At 36.9% G+C, this 20,544-nt stretch overlaps 1 protein-coding gene across 3 annotated transcripts in view; it reads left to right on the top strand.

The window, feature by feature from the left end:
- LOC121425598 (fibroblast growth factor receptor-like) overlaps nt 1-20,544 on the top strand; it is a 62,394-nt gene that overhangs the window by 27,177 nt on the left and 14,673 nt on the right. For 2 of the 3 annotated variants that reach the window (XM_041621711.1, XM_041621709.1), the window contains exons 5-10: nt 12,045-12,326; nt 14,106-14,371; nt 14,998-15,121; nt 15,651-15,838; nt 17,967-18,068; nt 20,269-20,410. In XM_041621711.1, the coding sequence (XP_041477645.1) occupies nt 12,045-12,326; nt 14,106-14,371; nt 14,998-15,121; nt 15,651-15,838; nt 17,967-18,068; nt 20,269-20,410 (1,104 nt within the window). The remainder of the gene's footprint in view (nt 1-12,044; nt 12,327-14,105; nt 14,372-14,997; nt 15,122-15,650; nt 15,839-17,966; nt 18,069-20,268; nt 20,411-20,544) is intronic. The other variant, XM_041621712.1, reaches the window with a different exon arrangement.

The raw sequence follows: 20,544 nt of genomic DNA on the forward strand, positions 1-20,544 counted from the left end.
AAGAAAACAAAAAGAAATGCCCATGGAACCAAAAGACCTGCTTTACTGAGTACATGGACCAAATCTCTGAGATTGGCAGAAATCTTGTGGTTTTTCTCTCTATATACATATCCCCTATTAATCTCTACTACTTTCTTGCACAATACAGTCAACTTCCTGTCGCCACTGTCCATGTCAGAATGGATTCCTCCCAATAGGTCTTGATGAATGCAATCTCTCTGATACCTTTCGCTTTCCTGTAAGCTACTGGGGCACGTTTATACTGTTTCGGAAATCAGAGTTTGGCATCACTGACCGACTCCTCATTGGCAAATTGAGAAAAGATAAGAATGGCCTTACCTGTAAACACTTTATTATTTAATTGAGTAATGAAAGCTTATGTTAGCCTTGTTATAAAAGGGCGAGGGGTGGGGTGATTTTGAAAATGTGGACTTATGTGGGCCTATATTAAAGATAATATAAATGCAGTTTGGTGATATACCTGTTTAAAACAATGGTCAGATTGATAAAACAATTTGTGATTGCTAAAAATTTTACACATGGGGAAAAGATAATAAACAAGGACAAGGTTTCAAGTCATTCCTTGCCTATTTCTGTTCAAAAAGTACCAATGTGAACCCAGTAGGATCCCTGCAGCATTTCTATCCAGTAAAACAATCTGGATGATGTGAACAGAGCCATTGCACCCCTGGCCGTGCCCTTGCACTCTCCGTAATGGACAGCATGGGTCGGGCCGTGACCTCTATGCCAGTCAGAGAAACAGACAAACAGAAAGTCCTGCTGTTTGGTGTCGTAGTAGACCAGCAGAAAACCAGTGGAATTGCCCAAATTTAGAATCAAATTATGATTTTGCCCATTTCTGCTCTTTTTCTTTTGGAAAAAAAACTTGGCCCAACTGTCAAGCCAAATCAGTGTGATGCATTGCTTCATATGCCGTTGTCATCAACTTTGTTTAAGGATGAAAATCATAAAAGTTTGAGAAAAAAAAATGGATGCACAGATTAGTGAGCTTACATACATGTATTGAACCCAATTCTAGAAAAAAATATTTGAGTTGCTTTTTTTTAGCAGCTGTATTTTCAAGTTAGTAAAATCAGATTTATGATCATGTGTGAGTCTGTGATTATGGATGCTAAGTATTTTACAATGGATAATTGAAATAATTCTGACTTTATTAGAGAAAACAATGACTATTCTAGTAATGTTGTTTATGCCAAGTGTAAATGATAAAAAAAGCTACGTTGGTTGACTGTCAATCGCTGGGGAAAAACTAAAATACAAACACATTTTATTTTGTAACTGACAAGCTGAAATCAATAAACGAGCAAGGGGTATGGAGCTGGGGGTCTCCTATATCCAAATATTTAAACCAGTCAGTCAATACTTATTCCCTCTTTGATGGGGGTAATCTCTACATGATGTGTTTATATCCCCCTGTTCAGACCAACAAAAAAAAATCAGATAACACTGTAGTTCAAATGCACCAAACTAGAATAATTGAATTCAGGTGTATCTATGAATGTTTTATTAGTACTATGGTTAAAAAAATCCTTCAAATCTCGAACTGTGTCATCATTGTGGAAGCATCTATGAACTTATACGGGAATATTTAATTGACTTCTGTTGTAATGATGAGGGCCAGCTAGTCCAATACCAATGGCAATGTGCAAAGGAACTGTTTTTCTTATCTTTTGTCTGAATTCTGTGCAGTCAGTCCAACCAAATTTTAATGCCTTTTTAATTGATTTTAGTATGAACGTTTTGTGTCTGAATGGGCGGTACATATCTCGCACATCACAATCCTTTATAATAAAGCTCATGTGTGGCTGAGTAAAACTTTGTCCTTTCTGTCCACTCCACATCATTTTGTTTGTTATTTTCAGTTCTCAACAGAGCGCATACTGCATTCCTTTTGTCATTTCAGTTTGTCTGGTTTCGAGTGGTTTCACATGGGAGTAGGATTGATATGCCATATGATTGATAACAGTGATACTCAGAGCTTCAGTTCTCGTGTTTTCACTTAGAAGTAGAATGGATTTGTGCTGGCAGTAGTTACGAGCACTCTGATGAAATTCTGCTAAATTTGCAACTACTCATTTTAGAATAGTTTTATGAAATATGACCAAGAATTGACCTTGCCAATCAAACTTCTCAAAGCTGTTGACACTGATGGTAGTGTGATGTATTGGTGGTTTTACCCCCCCCCCTCCATCATAGTGTAGAGGTCAAGTCATTCAAATAAAGATTTTCAAGGTGACATTTCTGTGGAAAACTACATCAGGACCATCAATTTGATTATGTAATTTGCATGAACCATTATATTTCTATAGTTTCCTTTCAACATTGGTACCGAGGGATTTATTTCTGAAAGGGCTACACTTTGAGAAGATGGTCACAAAGTCATCCACCCTCTGGAGTTTGATCCAATCTATTGTTTTGTTAAGCTCCTTTCCTTGTGATTGAAAAGCGCTTCATAATTTGCGATTTTTCTCAACCCACTTCATGAAGTAGTCCTACCTACTGTACAGCGAACACTTTCCAATATAGCAAGATGTCATATGGAATTGATGATACCTTGATACAAGATACAGAAGGAGAAGCAAAGAGATACATGTATCCTCAGGAACACATTCTGAAGTCATACTTACATGTAGCTCTCATGTCACATGTGAAAGCACCCTCTGTGGATGAGAGATCTTCAAGCAAAACACCCTGAATTATCTTCTGTCAGGGTCAGATAGCTCATTGAAATAATTGTTTGTCCTCCTAAGCCACAATACCAGATTCATTGTTACACGAACGGATGAATGAAAAAGGCCGAATTGTTATTGTTTGTTTGTTTGTATGGGTGAATGTTTTGTTGAAGAGTAAGGGGAATGACTAGATCTTTCAACATATTACTGGGGCGATGAATATTTCGATGCTATTTTTCTTTAATAGGTCCTCAGCTGGGTTAGTCTTGCCAGTTTAGACTCTGACCATAGCAGTACTTTCTTGAAAGTATACTTCTGAATAGAAATGATTGATATACCGGTATTCGCAAATACGACCCAGGAACCTTCTGATTCACAAATCAATAACCCCCCCCCCAAAAAAATAACAACTAGGCCTTATATTTCTGTGAATTGCTTTAATATATTAGAATATAGAATAATTTCAAAGTAAGATGAAAACTTGCTGATTATGACTGGCAATGAAATTAGAGGGTCGGACCTTTAAGGCCTACATTTTAACTTCAATTATAGAGTCATTTGCCTTTGATTGCACTTCTGTTTCGAGGTTTAATATCTGCCAGATATGTTGGATTTCATACCGTAGTCCAGGTGTATGAAACTCCAACCAGGTGTTTAGCGGGGAAGATTATAATTCTGCAGCTTCGGAATTCATCATCCATACAGCTAATCCATCATCAAATCCTCTCTATCACAGCAAGCACTGCACCCTGCTTGTCACGCTACACACGTCACAATACCAAACAATTTCTCCCCTCCCAATACAGATGCTTCATTACAAAGTGAAGCAGGGGGGTTGGGGTAATTTGGCCCAGTCATTTGATAGAGATTAGCATTCCAGCATAGCACCCATACTGGGTAAATTGTACTTCTGGAATTGTACGCCACGCGCTCCACGATTCCCCGAAGCGTTGTCCAGGTGCGATAGCAATTTTCAGCCATTTTTTGCCATGATGGGATGGCATATGAATGGAAGGGTTTGTTGGTCTTTCTTGAATGAGGGATGGTCACTCTATCAGTGTGGCAAAAAGGCAGTTTTGTAGGACTGCATCCAGGAAGGGGGGGGGGAGCTGGTACGAAAATCAGGAGAAGAATTTTGCGTAGGCTCGTCCGTTTTATTTGCCTTCCCACAAATGGTCATCGCATGGGGGTGTGTTGAGAGACGCCAATTTGATATTGGGGCTATTTCCAGGCTGCGTGAAGCTGGTCCAGCCGTAAAAGCAATGAAGGGCAGGAAAGTTTTAGGTTAGAAGTGACCGAGATACTCATGGAAGTGAACTGCTTCAGATAACGTGAAATTAAACTGAAAAATTATAGGATTGCCTGGAATCTCTTCAAGAAGGCCCAATGCACTTTACATAAAACTTGTTCGCAGTCACTGTCTGCCCAAAGTTCAGTAGTTGTCCAAAGGGGAGGTGGTAAATGATAGATGATGTCTGTTCTGCTGAAGTGTTTGAAATGTCTTTGGTAATTATAAGAAAAGAAGTCTTGTGTCACAACACTCATATGTGATTGAACAATTTTTTTAAAACCCAAGAGGGTCACATCCGCTTTTCTCACTTGAGAACTAGCTTGGAGTGGGCAGACTTTCTGGAGGGTAAATCGGAAAGAGCTGCAAGTATTAATTGGTTCAATGTACATGTTAGTCTTCGAGTATGGTTGCTTTTGGGGAAACTTTGATTGATGGTCGGGTTTGCATTCTGATCAATCAGAGAAAGAGAAGTTGATTGAAATTTTACCCCTCCCCTCCTACCCCTACCCCTCTCCCCAATTCTTTCCTTTTTTTCATTATTCACTGTTTATTGAGGTAGGCACACATGTCTCCTTCCCATTTAAATGACTTTTATAAAAATGAGCCACATGTAGAATTTTTCTAATTTGTAAGAATATAAGATCTACTGCTTGTAGTATTAGGTCCATACTTTAAAACCCAGTCGACTTCTGAATTCTTTATTTCTACATGATTTATTGAGGGGTAGTTTCAGTAGGTACGTGGTCTAGAGAAGTTGATATCTGTATTATCACTAATGAGTCTTGTAAAACTCCATCATTATCCGACAGTTACTTTAAAACCGAAAATAAAATTTCGAATTCAGTGTGTTCACCTGATGCTGAATACCATTCAGGCAATGGTGTCTCCAGGAAAACATTGCACCTGTGCAAGTAATACAAACAATGGCCTTTATTTCAGAATCTCTTTTTTCCATGCCAGTGAGAAAACATCGTAGGTAAAAATACTGTCTTACAGTAATCTTCCAGCTCATGCCAACCCCTTCCTTTCAATCAATTTCTCTCTCTTCTTTTCTCCCCCTCCCCCACTTCAGTGTTTGTTCCTTTGCCCCCTCCCTCCCCCCCCCCTTTATAACACCAATATTTAATTTTTCAATCTCTTCAGTGCAGTTCTGAGTTTCATTTGGTTCTTGCCTCCATATCTTTCATTGGAAAGGGAATTAATCTGTTAAATCTCTGAGCACACATTCGACCCAAACAGTCCTAAGTCAACACACAAACACTCTGTTTTTATCCTCAATTCAAATAACCTTTGTCCCCCACTCAGTTTGCCCATCACTGATTGCACGGCCCCCTCGCCTCCTAAAGTTGCCTTTTGATTGTGAGAAGTCCGGTTGCACAAGAGATAACCTCCCATCACTCCACCCATTTGCCTATCTCTAAGCCCACAAGGAATCAAAAGAATCCTATGAATACCAAGGAGCCCAAATCTTTCATTATATCAATGGATTATTTTCCACAGAAACAAAGAAAATAGTGAGATACCACAAGCTTTTTTCTTTCTCTTTCTCTAGGATTTATTGTTATAAAAACACAAGATAATAGGCTTTTCTTTTTGTGTTTGTTGTTTACTGTTTGCATCAAGGTTTTTTTTCTCAAAATGGCTGGTTTGTCAACAGAAACTGGGCTTGCTGCTAGGGGGTCCAAGAACACTTGTGACCCATGTAGTTTTTTCTCTGGAATTTCGCACTAACGTGTGACTGATACATGTAGGGTTGATGTCATACTGCCTCTTTTCAATTACTTTGGTCTATTTAGAAATAAATAGATTGGAGTTAACCCAACAAACTTTTTTTCGAATACATCTTTCCTGATTTTGGTTGACAAGACTTTGCTGTGAGCCTTTATGAAGTTTATGGCATGCACAAGCAAGTACAAGCAATAAACATTTTTATAACTTTGTTTCTTGACTTGGAACAAGTTTTAAGTTATTCAGAACTAAAGGAATAGAGGAATAGGCCTACATCTTATATTAATAAGAAATGCTTTTCAAAGCATTATTGGAAGAGAAGAAGCATCAGTCAAATTGATGACTTCTACAATTCGGCGTAAATAACTGGGATTTTTTTTTGTATTGCACTAACATTAAAATGAGAAGAATTGCGAAGAGCTAAGTTCAAGTCTCTGGTTAGTCTGCAATCTTTATGGGGGGAAGCTCTTTTTTGTTTTATTTCAAACATTGAGTACATGAATAGAAGTTTGCAGATATTCCATTGGGCGATCAAAACAATGGCGAAAATCTAAATTCCTTTATTGAATACAAAAGTGTCTGTCGTAACAACAGAGTTGTCAGATTCGGATGGGAAGTCATTTTGCTTTAGGAAGGCTTTGGACTGGAACAGTCCATGCCTTTTTTTTCTCTCTCTCTCTTTTCTAAATTTACTTGCGGGTTCTTGTTTTTGCTGAAAACTGTTTTTAATGCAAAGGCCTTGAACTATACAGGTTCATGGAGGGAAATGCGTTTATTCCATGCAAGTTGAAGTTTTTGATGAATGTTTGTGCTGTGGCATGAAGCAAGAAAGTAGTTAAACACTTGTAGAATGTCTGAGACACACCATTGAAAATCGACCTCTGGGTCTACTAGTCCATTTGGGTAATTGGTATTTATCTTTGCTCATCTTTGGACAACAAACAGTAAAAGAAATGCGAAAGAGAGAGAGATGTCATTAAGAGTGATAAAGGGGGGGGGGGGGGGGGGGAAGGAAAGCAAGAGGTAAAAGATTGAAAAGAGGTAACATGTAGACAGATACACAGGGTGAGGGGATGGTAACAGAGAAAGAGAGAGAGAAGGGGAAAGCAGTCATTTATATTCCATCTGAGGATAGTTTCTGCATCACTATCTCCTACCTCCTCTCCCTCAATTCCTCCGGTATCACTTACCCATGAGATGCATGCCTGCTTGACAGCCATGATATACCTTCAGGACCAATGTATGTTCATCATCATTGATGCATGTCCATCGTCATGGCAACCCTTCCTGTAGGTGGGTGGATCGAATTCTGCCTGTGATTAGTTGATTACATGTATCCCATTAGTTTCACATCATCCAAGTAATTTGTAATGGTAATGTGGTGTATGAATAATTAAATATTTTCTGAATATTATATGTACAACTTATTTTTACAGTAGGGCACTATAGGATAATTCTATTTCTGATATTATTTTAAAAGATTCCTCTTTATTCAGACAGATTGCAAAATATCTGATATTGCAAAATATCTGTAATTTGGACTGTATTCCAGTATTTAGATGGGGAAAAGAAGTGATTAATGATGTTTGTTTGCTGGGAAATTTTTCGCCTTTATAGTTATTGTTAACTGTCATTTTGAATATTAACACCCTTATTGACAAGTTCTATAGGATATTCACTTGCCTTTTCATGTGACAAGTTCTTTGTAATCATGCTTTTTGTGCACACTTAGGTAGATATTTACCAAACATGAAAGTTGGCTGATGTCATCCTTTCTACAATTGCTGCTTGAAACTTGACCTCTCAAAAACTAAATGCTATTGGCCACTCACCTGTTAAATTGATTAATCGAATTTACGAATTACAAATATACAGAAGTTGTAGATAATGTAATCCTTGTTATTAAGATTTCATCCTTAAATACAAAACAAGCTTTCCTTTTGTCATAAAATCAATATGCCAATTATTTCTTCCATTGGGCCTTTTGTTACAAAGCTGTCAAATAAGATCATAAAATTCCAGGCCGAACTGTCACAAAATGAAATCAAAACATCGAGTAACATGTTCCAAGGCTTTGACATTGGATGTGCATGTATCAGTGGCAAATCTTCCTTTGTTATGAAACATTTTGTTGGATATTTTGTTAACAAAAAGTCTTGTTAGTTAGCGTGTGGGTGGTTGACAAAGCTTCAAGTGTATTGTAGCCTGTAGAAGTATGTGGGAGTGAGTGAGTGAGGGGCCACTGAGGAGATATGCTATCGAGGGAATCCACATCGCCCCCCCCCCCAAACTCTCATTGTGAAGAACAAAAAATTGAACTTGATTACACAAATATTAGCCCAGCTATGGCGACGGCTTAGCCTGCCATGAGATTTCACACATTCTTCAGCGGGGCAATGTATATGACCCTGAACTAAAGGAGAAGCAGTGTCTCCTTTTTCTCTCTCTTTTCCCCCCTTTGAATGCTTTAAAAAACTATTTCTATGTCAATTATTCCATCTCCAGAACAACCAATATTTAGTTTTGACAATTTTTTTGTTGGGTTCATGGTGGCTCCTTGCCAGAAGAATGAAATGAAAATAAACAGGTGTTGTATGCATTTTCTAAAACAGCTCTTCTTTCCAGTTACTCTTTTATACTACTCTCTCTTCTTTTCTTTGCATTTCATTTGTTGGATTTTGTTTCTTCACAAAAGCTTTTGTTGCCACATTCTTTTCGGTCTGTTATTTTCTTCTTGTTTATCATTCTAACATGTTATGCTTGGCTATGTAGGTCTATGTAACAGCCAAACTTCTATGACTCATTTTTTTCTGGTAAATGATATTTTACATGTTATATTTGTTTATTTTTGAAGAAACTGAACCTATGTTTAGTTATGGGAAGTTTTTTTTTTTTTAGAAGTCTTCAATTGCACATGATACTGTCTGCATCCACGCTTTCTGCATTTGACTGTCTTTTCAAAGCAATCTTTAGATACATTGATGTTTTATTCTCTCATGAGATGAACAACTAGTCACATTGGAGATGATGACAGATGAAATATGATCGTCAGATGGGCATTTCATCTCCGCCTCTTCCAGGCAATCAGCACTTTCATACCCACTCCATTCAAGAAATACCTTCATTAAAGTCACGAGAAATTGTTCAGGCCTCAAAATACCTGTTGAAATAGCTGATTTCTTATATGATGCATTCACACTCACCCGAATCAGACAAAGTTCTTGTAGTTACAACTCATGAGTCAGCAACAGGACACTTGTATTCAATATTCTGAGCCTGAGGATGTTCACTCATCTTTCTGTGAATTGGACGTTTTCATTATGTCAAATAGTACTTCACAAACTTTGCATTTTTGTTGGGGATATCATGAAAAATTTGTGTTCACACTCTGTATAATACTGATTCTTAATCTGAGTAAGAGATACTGGTAATATCAGGTATTTTTTTGTAATTGGTTGGGTATTAGGCATCTGACATGAACAACTGCAGGACTTCTTACTGTATGTCTCAGAATTTCTGTATTTGGCGTCGGATAGCTGCCTGCATGTATTAACTGATCAGCAAAGAGCCGTTTCGGATGCTGCATTGCCTTTTGACAGATTAACACTGTCTCTTGAATTTTACGTATTTTTTCTTAAAGTGTGCAATAAAAGAGGTGTAGCTTTTTTTGGGGGCTTATGCTAGGATTCAGCTCCTTTTCAGCCTTTAGCAATGTACTGTCTTGAGACAGAGATGCATGCTTTCGCGCATGCCTAATATCAGATTTCTTGGTGAATTTGAGGTCTTGTAAATATTCATCAACCGCCTTCTGTGAGGCGACTTGCAAGAGAGCTCCCTCCCAATTTCTTCTTTGTCAATTCCTCTTTATAAATGTTGAGGGATTTTGTTTTGTTTCAGGGCCTTCTTGCATACAATGTATTCGTAAGAAATCCGTGCCACCAAACCATCCCCCTCTTGTCCCTGCCCGACATAGCAGACCAGACAAGTTATATCAGGACCATGTACACAAAGCTATTGAAGAGACTGATGGTATAGTTGATTTTCATATTTGGTTGCACGCAATAATCAATGAAATTGATAAATCATATGATAAATCACAAAGCTTACAATGTAATGGGGCCTAGATTGTCTTGCCAATGTACGTGACCTATCATATCTATCAAAGATTAAATCCAGAGACTTACTGCTACTACCAATCCTTGATCCCTGCACCCGTTTGTCTCAATCAAGGGACCTGGCGTAACATTTACTGTTGATACAAGCATTTTCTTTTTCTATCACAAGTCGAAGTTCACCACCGATGGAGATGTGTAAAGTCTTGATATCTCTTTTATGAGCTAGAGATCAATATACAAAGTATTGTACTATTGATGCTCCAGGCATAGACCTGTCAACGCTCTATTCATGGTGAGATGATAAGACAAATAAAACGAGCTAGGCGTGCGACAACAAATAGATGATATTGCAATGATCTTGTCAGGGTAACATGAATGTTCTGTGACGTGATTGGTTCGTTGTTGTTTAAGCCCCTGGCCTGGATGAGAGATAATTTACGAGGAGGTGATGAAGGCGAAGACAGCTGCCCCCAGTGCACAGGGAAGGATATCAGCTGTGACAAGAAGTTCAGCAGAATGAAAAACAAATGATAGGCCTACAACACGCCAAGTAACTTGTTAAGTAGTAGCAACTGATAGAATTACTAACTTGACAAACTTTGACTAGTATGACTAAAAATCATATCTGAATGATTCCTGTAAACTAAGTTGAAATATTGTATTTCAGTTTGACCATAGACCTAGAATCAAAATCCAAATACCTTTAAATTTACATAGGATACTTGCGGATGTGGATGGTATTTTTTCTCTCCAACTTTTGTTGTTGCTTTGAGACAGGCTCTTTCTTTCTGTTCCGCAATTTTCATATCATTTTGGAAGTACAGAAAGAAATATCTTGCAAATAGTCCATGCTTTTCAGATGTTGGCTTCTGGTTTCTTTGATAAACATTTTGGTTGCATTCTTACTTAGAATCACCTTGGCCCCGTCTTAGTTACCATTGATCTGATCAATCTCAACTATATGGAAATCCATCAATGTCACTGTAAACAAAGAGAAGCACACTGAATTGTCAAGAAAATGATGGATGTATAAATCATATCAAGAAAATATTTTGAGCAAAAAAATGCATGCTAGATAATGACGTTTCTGGCTTTCCATAGTTGTTGATAAGATTAATCGTAACTCTTTGTAAGAGGGGAATCTGATATTGATCTCCGTTCCCATTGAATTACAAACATTGAATGCAGTTTACATGTTCTTCCCCATGGGCTTTCTGGATGTGTTAAGTCTGGTATTTAGTTTAGAAGTTTGCGAAAACAGCAGCTTTTGTTTCTTGTGTTTATCTGAAAACACAGTTTTTACAAAAGGTATTTAGGCTACAGTAAAGGTGTAAGAAACATGCCCTGTACTATGTTGACTTTGTTTTATCAAGGGCATCTTTAAGAGGCAAAAGAGTACAATCTTCGTTATCTTCTATTGTATATTGGGTGGACGTTGGACCCATTCGATTTCCCGCCAAAACTGAATAGGCAGTAAAAGATTGAAGAATAGTTTGTGCAGTTTGTACTTTCAATATCATAAATGTAGTATTTTTTAAAGATAAGGTTAATGGGTGGTTTTATGTTCAAATTTTCTTTCCACTCATGTAGTGGTTGTATGATTGTAATGTTTGAGTTAAGTCAGAAAAAGTGGTGCCAAGTTTTGAGGAATTGTTTTATCGGAGGCAAATATTAAGCAGACGTGTTGGTGCCTTGATGTCGTTCTGTTTGGTTTGTGTGCTAAATTCATCATCTAATGCATTCAGAAGCAAGTTTCAAGTAGGCTTTGAATCATTCAAATATGGGTCAATGCCTTCTTTGACAGACAAACACCTCAAAATCTTAGGTGTCAAAACTAACACCAGACAATTTCTTGTCCCTAGAAATTAGTATTACACCATATAGTTTGAACACAACACCAAAAAGCAATGAAATAATCAAATAGGCCTATGTAGTCCTAACATCACCAGGTAATAAATCAGAATTTTCGTTTGCAGGGCTTTTTTTTTTTTTTAGCTTACCAGCCCAATTTTGCTACATATTACAGTTTATGTTAGATCCTTTTGGATTTTAAGGAGCTCTTTGTTAGTTTTCCATCGCTCCGTAGGGCACTTCGGGGGCTTATTTGCCCCTAGCCCCTGCGTCAATTTTTCCCTGCCCTGTATTGAACTTAACTGCATATCAATAACACTGGTGTTAAACTTTACAATATTTTCAATTTTTCCTTTCTTTGAACAGAGCCACCGACATTGAGGCGGAACTTCAAAGGGGTGGTGGAAAAGAGTCTCGGGTTTGACCACAAGATACCCTGTCCAGTGAGAGCGGACCCTAGACCTTATACCAGATGGCTGAAGAACGGGACCGATATAAGATCCAGCAGCCACGATGATCATGTGATCTTCACCAAGACGGCCATACTCTTCAAGCCCTTGAAGTTGTCCGACGCTGGCCTATATACCTGCGTGGCATCCAATTCCTTCGGCAACCCCATCCATGTCAACTTTACCTTGATAGTAGTTGGTCAGTGAAAGTTTTTTTTTTCAGTATTTTTTGCAAAGCAAATTCAGTACATTAATTTTATATAGCATCAGATCAAGACCTGAACTACTCAAAACAGTTCCTGTATCTTTAATTCAAAGTTTTGGTCGTGTAGTCTTATGATATACTCCCACAGTAATGATTGATTAATTTTCTGCTTCTCCTTTTTAATACCTTCATAAAATGAATTGATTGATTGATTTAGTAACTTTTTACTTAATAAGAAGCAAACATTCAGCAATTGTGGGTGGATGTAGGCATAAAGTCACTTTAAGCAAAATTGTCTTGATGTATGAACAAAATAAGTAAATGATAATGCACACTACATCAAATATAGGAAATTCTCAGAGAGATCAATATGAATGATTTTCGTATGTAATTTACCAGTTCAGTTCGGTATAAACCATATCACTAGAGATTGCTTTTTAGCTAGAATAACAAATAAATAAGGCAATGTTTCATGACATGATGGCCTTTCTCTGTCACTGCCTTGTAAAACCCTCTTGATTTATTGCCAGTGTTTTTCACCTCCCTCGGCCGACGTCATTAATTTCAACAACAATATGCTTTCTCGGTATCATATTTTACATTTCGGTCGCTGACATGGTTGCAAGTTTAGCGCTGTCATTAAATGTTCGTGACCTGGCTGCCATTCCTGATCAAACTTCATTGCCCTTGATAACCCAGACATTGGCCGCAAAATATCAGTAGAGGGCAGCATTGTCTAAATTTTACTGTGGTGTAGAATGGGCATTGAATTTATTGTGTAGACCTACACTTTGAACCCTTTCCAGATTGTGGAGAAATTAAATGCATATTCATAGAAATCCTTCCTGTTCAATCCAAAGATTATATGAATAATATTAATAAAGCAAACCCAAATAAAACAATTTTTTATCTTTTCACAGTCAACTTGGTTAAAACAAACCCTGCCATTTAACTTAACAGATTGGTATTCAGGCACTTATGTGACACAAATTTTGGTAGTGTTGCTAAACCTCAACCAATCAGCCCTTATCAATGTTATTTCTTGAGAAATTATATAAAATCCTAGGAATCACATTTCAGTTCTTTTATGATATTATTTCTGAAGATAGATATAAAATGGAAGACAATGAAAATAGAAAAAGGGTATTGCTGATGTGGTTTACGGTACACCATGTGGAGTGTTGTAGAAACAGTGGATAGAAGAAGAGAAGAAGTGGATAGGCGAGAAAGTGGAGATTTGAGAGTAGAGTATTCTTTCTTGAAAATAGTCCTGAAAAGGACTGTAAACCAGAAAGAATGTTGAGTGAGAACAGCTTGAGTAGTAGAGCTGATGAGGAGATGCTGGCTTGAGTCGGCGAGTAGAGATGATGAGTAGTAGAGAGACTCAACGTTTCGGACAGGTTGACTGTCCGTCTTCAGGAGCCAGCCAGCATCTCCTCATCAGCTCTACTACTCAAGCTGTTCTCACTCAACATTCCTTCTGGTTTACAGTCCTTTTCATGATTATTTTCAAGAAAGAATACTCTACTCTCAAATCTCCACTTTCTCGCCTATCCACTTCTCTTCTTCTGTCCACTGTTTCTACAACACTCCACATGGTGTACCGTAAACCACATCAGCAATTGTACATGCCACCATGCAAACCTTCAAACAACATCTGAGAAAAATGGTAGTCTCATAGTCAGTCTAGATGAACTTATTGCATAATTTATCCCAGGGTGATGATACCTACATTGCTTAAATTAAATTATTCTGCATTTTTGTAACTCCCAGACACGCATGCAGATTCTGCGTACGACGAATCCAGCGTCCTGGAATCCTTCTCTTCGCTGGACTACGACGGCCCGTACAATGAAACGGAAGAAGAGATGCACTTCCCGAGGTTCACCTACCCGGAGCGCATGGAGCCGGAGAGGCCCCTACCAAGCCACACAAAGGTCAGGCTGGAGTGCGCAGCCAGAGGAACACCTACCCCTAACATTACATGGATCAAGGATGGAGAGAACAACTGGAAGCAGAATGTCATTAGACCTACAAGGGTGAGTGTAGGGAGCATTGCATGAAACAGATGGTCAGTGAGACTGCTGTTGTAAGCTACCAAAATGCTTGCATCTGATTGGTTCAGAGCCAATTTGGCAGTGACCATTTGTTTCATGGAACACTCCCTAGCGATGGGATCTTCTCAGGCAGATGCAGGAATCAATTTGGGCTGCAACAATGTCCTTTGAGAAGACATTGATGCACCTATACCACACCTGACCCAAGTGAGGTAAATGGGTTCCTGGAAGGAATCTGTTCCTTGATACACTGAAGCGCCTTATTGGCAGCTACGCAGAAGCCATTATGAGTGTCATTACAAGAAAAGACATTTCAGATGTACAAGAATTCCCAAGTTGTATCCATTATCCCTTGAGTCATACAAGTACTGGTAACTGTGGTTGGTATCAGATTCAGAGAAAAGCTTGATAAAACACATTGACTTCTAACCTCATACACTGTAAGAAGATTTAACAAGAGGGCGGGTGAAGCATGCAAGGTGTCTGCACAGCCAACCAAACGTGGAACAGTATTATGATCAACTTAATGTCATTTCATTCATTTCTATGTTCAAATGTATCATTTGGTAAACTTAACACCTACTCTACCCTCTTATATTTTCTGCCAGGTTGAAGAGAAAGGTTTCCTACTGATCATCCGTCGGGCGATCATTACAGACTCTGGGAAATATACTTGCGTCGTGAGCAACCAGTATGGCACCATTGACCACACATATGATGTCAAAATCAGAGGTTTGTTATTCTTCTCTCCCTCATAAAACTCTTTTAAGACCAGACAGTGATTGAGGCACAAAATATCGTAAATGAGACTTGCCCCTAACTCTATTGAAATTGTATTTAATTTCTGTTGCATCTAGTTATAAAGTTGCTGTCCCTTTTTCAGTTTGTCTCATAAGTTTACTTGTAGGAAGGCCTAACTAATCCATGATAGACAAACAATGGAAAGAAAGCAAATCCTGCAAGACAGAAAAAATTACACAGGGGCTGGGGGTCAAAAGATCCCTGAAAACTAAAAAAGGAGCTCTACAAATCCCCAGTCATCAGAATGTTATGTCCAATGTTGCAGATTAAGCCTGTAATTTGTGAAAAGTAGCCCTTGAAAGCAGAAAAATATATATTTTTTTGCCTGCTGCAAGATATTCCCCCTGTGTTGTATGGGTTAAAGAATCCAAACTATTTCATGCAGAATCATGATGTACCTTTAGGTGTATGTTAGTGGTCTTTTTAAAAGGATTTTGAATCGTTTCTCGTCCTGTTGCAGAACGACTCCCTGTGAAGCCCATCATGTCGCCCATGAAGAACGTGACCGCCGTAGTGGGTTCCAACACGTCGTTCGTGTGTCGGGTCGTCAGCGACCTGACGCCGCACTTTGCCTGGATGCGTTACAATGGGACCAATAGCACCAGACAGAGTCTGTCGGACATTGATGACCATATTAGTATCCTTCAGGTAAGAAAATGAAACTAAGTGACTGAAAAAGAATGAAAAAGAGGAACAGAGAATTGGGTGGATCGGCCTTCCCAGTTTCAAATAGATATAAAGAATATGAATTAATTACAGTGAATGCCAAATATAACTTACTTCTTGTGCCCAAATTTTCATACAAGTTGGTTTACTGTCTTAACTCATGGTTTAAAACATGTCATTTGACATAATTTTTGATCAAGTTGGGTAAATATACCACCTAGGATTGTTTTAGGAGCCAGGTGTTCAATGTAAACATTGGTTATAACCCATGGGTTTAGTTAATCCAACTTTGTGAATTTTTGGCTACAGATGTCGAGGAGGGTTTTCATGTTTTTTTTAGTTTGTAATCATTTTCAGCACATTTGATTGATTTGACAAATAATAAATGTGTACTATTAGTGATGTGATACAATATGATCAAATGCTTGTAAAGCATGCAATGATTGATCTGCATTAATTATATGATTAACTGATTTTTCTAATCCAAACAAGACTAATGCTTATTGGAATATGTAGTGAAGAGCTTCTAAACTCTGAAATGCTGAAAGAGAATAATCATTCAGAAATATAAATTTGTATTAAGAAAAAAAAGTATAGTATTAAGTTAGATTGATATAAGTTGTGCATGAGAATGAGAAAGTACTGTTATATTTTGTTTATATGACTTTTGATGAAATGATATTGCATGTGCATGAAGTCCGTTGCATGATACCCACATATGTTTTTCAGATGATGTATTATATTCATATGAATTCAATTTTGTTTTGTATTATTGTATCAACATGAGCATTTCACTGTGTGTTTTTATGGCAATGTTGATATATTATGATTATGTAGTGTATGTGATTGTTGCTGATGCTTGGATGTTGTGATTATGTGGTTGTGAACTATCTTTCATTTATTATTTTTTGTAGCCAGTAATAGTGTCAAGTTTTGCTCATTTGTTGTTATTTTTTTATTTCCTCCCTTTTTTGTGGGGGGGAGGGGATGGTTGTATGTTTAATTCTTTTCATCTATTCTTTCATGTCTGTATCTGAATTTGTTGTCTCATGCCTGAATTAAAGTATATTCTATACAGACCTACAAAAAATATATAGACGTGTGAGCGGAGGAATCTTTTAATGAAACGAGAAATGGGAGGGAGTCATATTGTTTTGGAAAACAATCAAAAGGGGGGGGGGGAGTTGTCATATTTTTTCAGAAAACAATGGTGTTAGAAATTATCAGTAGTACAGTGTGACTGTCACTGTAAAATACTTTACTCTTGCATGCATGCAATTATGACATACTGTTGATATAATGTCATATTCCCAATGCACATACCTATCCACTATTAATGTGACGTTAATGTTCCTTGTCAGTATAGGCATGGTATTGACATACATGTAGAAATGTTTACCATTGCTTCAAATGTAAACAAGAAATTAAACAAAAACTTTGATTATTCTTCCAAACCACCTCATTATGGATGTGTTCAAACTAAATCAGCTGTATTATAAGGTAAGAGATATGTAGTCATGTAGACCGCATGCACAAAATGTATGTATGTTACCTGTAAAATCTAGCATCTGAAGGTTGTTTATATGGAAATTGATTATACCGATATGTAAAAAAAAAAGATATTCTATATTTTTGACATTTTTTGGTCGGGACGGTGGGGGTTGCGGGGAGGTGCTATATGAATAGCTCTGTATTATGTATTGAAAACATAATATAAGTATGAAAATGGAATGATAGACTGATTTTTAGTGATGCTGAATTGAAATTATACTGTGTTAACTGATGGATGCGTGATTATGGTATGATGTTCATGTGAAGAAAAATGTTTTGAAACTTGCCAACTTTGCCATTTTTATGTCAACGAGACTTTCAGTGATGTTGTAGCATGGAGAAGTACTATAACTGAATTTAACCACTAACATAATTTGATTTTCCATTTTTTCCCATTGTCCCTCGTGCATGCCTGCCTACCTCCCCCTCCCACTACCATTATACCACCAATCATTCATTCTGCGATCACGGTCATGGGCAACCATCTTATTGTTGGTTGCTATGGCGATCACGCTTCTTCCCGGCATGTTAATGTTTGGTAATGATGTTGGACGAGCAGCAACGATGGGTCGAGGAGCCGATGCTCACCTGCGATGAGTTCTTGGACGTCTTCTACCAGAATCAATCAAAGAGGATGTTGGAATGTCTCCATCTTATTCAGGTATTTTGTCACCATCATCATCACCACCATTTCTTCTTCCTCTTACAGCTGTTTCCAGTTCTAAGCCCAGGCTGGATATTTGGTATTCTTTTCTCTTCACAAACTAGATGCTTTCGTGGTGGAAGTAATTCTATCCTGAAGTATTATTTGTTGAAACATTGGTAGGGTGACAATACCTGGCTTATTATACTTTTCAATTTTTCAGTAGAGTTTATACAACTCTACCATATCAATCTGTGTGGCGATGCCTTATTTTAACATGCCAGTAGTGACGTTCACTTTTGAACTACAAGTTCTTGCTTCAGTAAAATTGGGCCCCTTCTACAAATAATTTATCAAAAAAGAAGCATTTCAATCAGAAGATCTAATTTTATTAGAAAATATAAATAGAACAAAAAATGTACATGATATTTTCACCCTACCAGTAATTAGCTGATCAATATTGCCTTTTGATCTCTTTTAAAGAGATGTTACTTCAGTGTTCATTTTATATGCTTCAAGCTATCATATTTTCTTTCTATTACTTGATGTTCTTGTAATATTCTTTTGCTCACCTTTGAATTTATTTTCTGTGATATATTTATGTCTGATTACATTTCTGAAACACTTTCATCATGGGGTCTTAGTCATTTCTTATAACTTCATAGATATTAATATGATGCTGCCCTTATATACCCTAGTTTTTGCTTAAATGGGAAAGAAAATTTTGCATATACTGAAGGGCATTTAACAAAGGGATAACTTCGTCTTCATGACTTGAAAAATTACACAGAAAAAAAAAGAAATTTATTTGTGTATCTTAATTTTTTTTTTTAATTGAAAGAGGAGTGGCATTATTAAGGGGTCAAGTTTGGTATCCTTATTTTCATTTTCTTAACCATTTTTTTTTCTGTGGTGAAATTTCCCTTTCAATGTCTTTACTCCGCTTCTGTATCTCATTTACTTTATCTTTTTCCCTTTGATATAATCTTTATTTCTGTATCGTGCTCCTGTATTATGTATTTTCTATCTCCATATTTGTCATATTTTAGTCTTTTATTTTCTTGTCATTCATTCTAAAAGTTGTTCTGTGGATTTCTATTCTTTCCAGGAATCAAGTGAATCAACTAAGCTTTATATTTTTCTCTCTAGGAAAAGCAAGTTTTTGATTATTTCTTTGCATGTTCCTGATTTGCATGACAAACATATTTCTCAATTAATAAACTAACTTCTTATAATTAGCATGCTGCATGTATCTTGACTTTCTAAAACACAATACTAAAGCACTGGGTGGAAATATTCTATTTTTGCATGAAATTACTTTCTAAAACCAATTTAATTCAGAAAACTTAAGTTATGGGATTCTTTTTTTTTCAAACATTGTATTAGGAATTGTCTTGTTCTTCATTATTGGCAAACCTCCTTCTGTTGATATATACATATTTCTCTGCTGATTCTTCATTTTATTATGTGCACTTCTCTTCCTGCTTCTTATCTCGGTTCAAATTTCTCTTCTTTTTCTTCTAAGTTCAAACTTTTCACTGCTCTTCTTGCTCACATTATTCTATGTTTATCTGCTTCTCATCTCTCTTCACAAATATCACTTCTTTTTCATTGACAAATGTATTAAAAAGCCTATTGTTGTGGAAAAAATGATTAGATTTGTTTTCATAAACCTGCATTGTATTAGATTTCTGAATAAGAATGACAGTTTGTGTGCAATATGAAGCGAATTTCACATGCACTTGTATCTATCCTTTGTACAGCTTTAATAAAGGAATGATAAATGAGTTATTTTTCATTTTTTTAGTGAAAATTAAGTATCATTTGTACTGAATCAGACAAAAGAAAAAGAAATTATTCATTTCAATTTTTCAATCTGCTTTATTGTTTCACACTAAAAAGGTGGAGATATGACAATTAGCTTTTTGATTGAAAAAATCAAAATGCATCAAAATTCTCACCTTCTTCGAGTATTGAACTATATAAGAACAAAATTAAAAGAAAATGGCATTATTTTGTCCCTCAAAAGGATTACATGTGTAATAAATATGAAGTGGAGAATAAATTAATAGAATAAAGGAAATGAATAAAATAACATGATCTCAGAGTAAAAAACAGACTAATTGAAAAGAAAGAATAAAACAGTAGTGACTACGTTTGATATACATTAGGAAAGAGTATTTTGACTGATTTAGTTTGAATTATTTTTGTTGATTAGCTTGAAACTCAAGGTGGGATGGAAGAAGCCAATCAATTGAAACTCTACAATGTCCAGTACGAAGACGAAGGACCGTACCTATGTGTTGCAGGAAACTTCTATGGCATGAGTTGGGAAGGTGCTTATCTGGACGTCATAGAACGTGAGTAAACATTGACTTCTCTTTGCTTGATATCCCCAGCATCAGGGGAGAGGGAATGAAAGAAGTGGCATTTCCCAGAAAAGAGCAAAAAGTACATAACAAAAATAAATTGTGTCACAAGACAAAAGATACAG

The sequence above is a fragment of the Lytechinus variegatus genome, chromosome 12 (genome assembly GCF_018143015.1).
Source record: "Lytechinus variegatus isolate NC3 chromosome 12, Lvar_3.0, whole genome shotgun sequence".
Lineage (NCBI taxonomy): Eukaryota > Metazoa > Echinodermata > Echinoidea > Temnopleuroida > Toxopneustidae > Lytechinus > Lytechinus variegatus.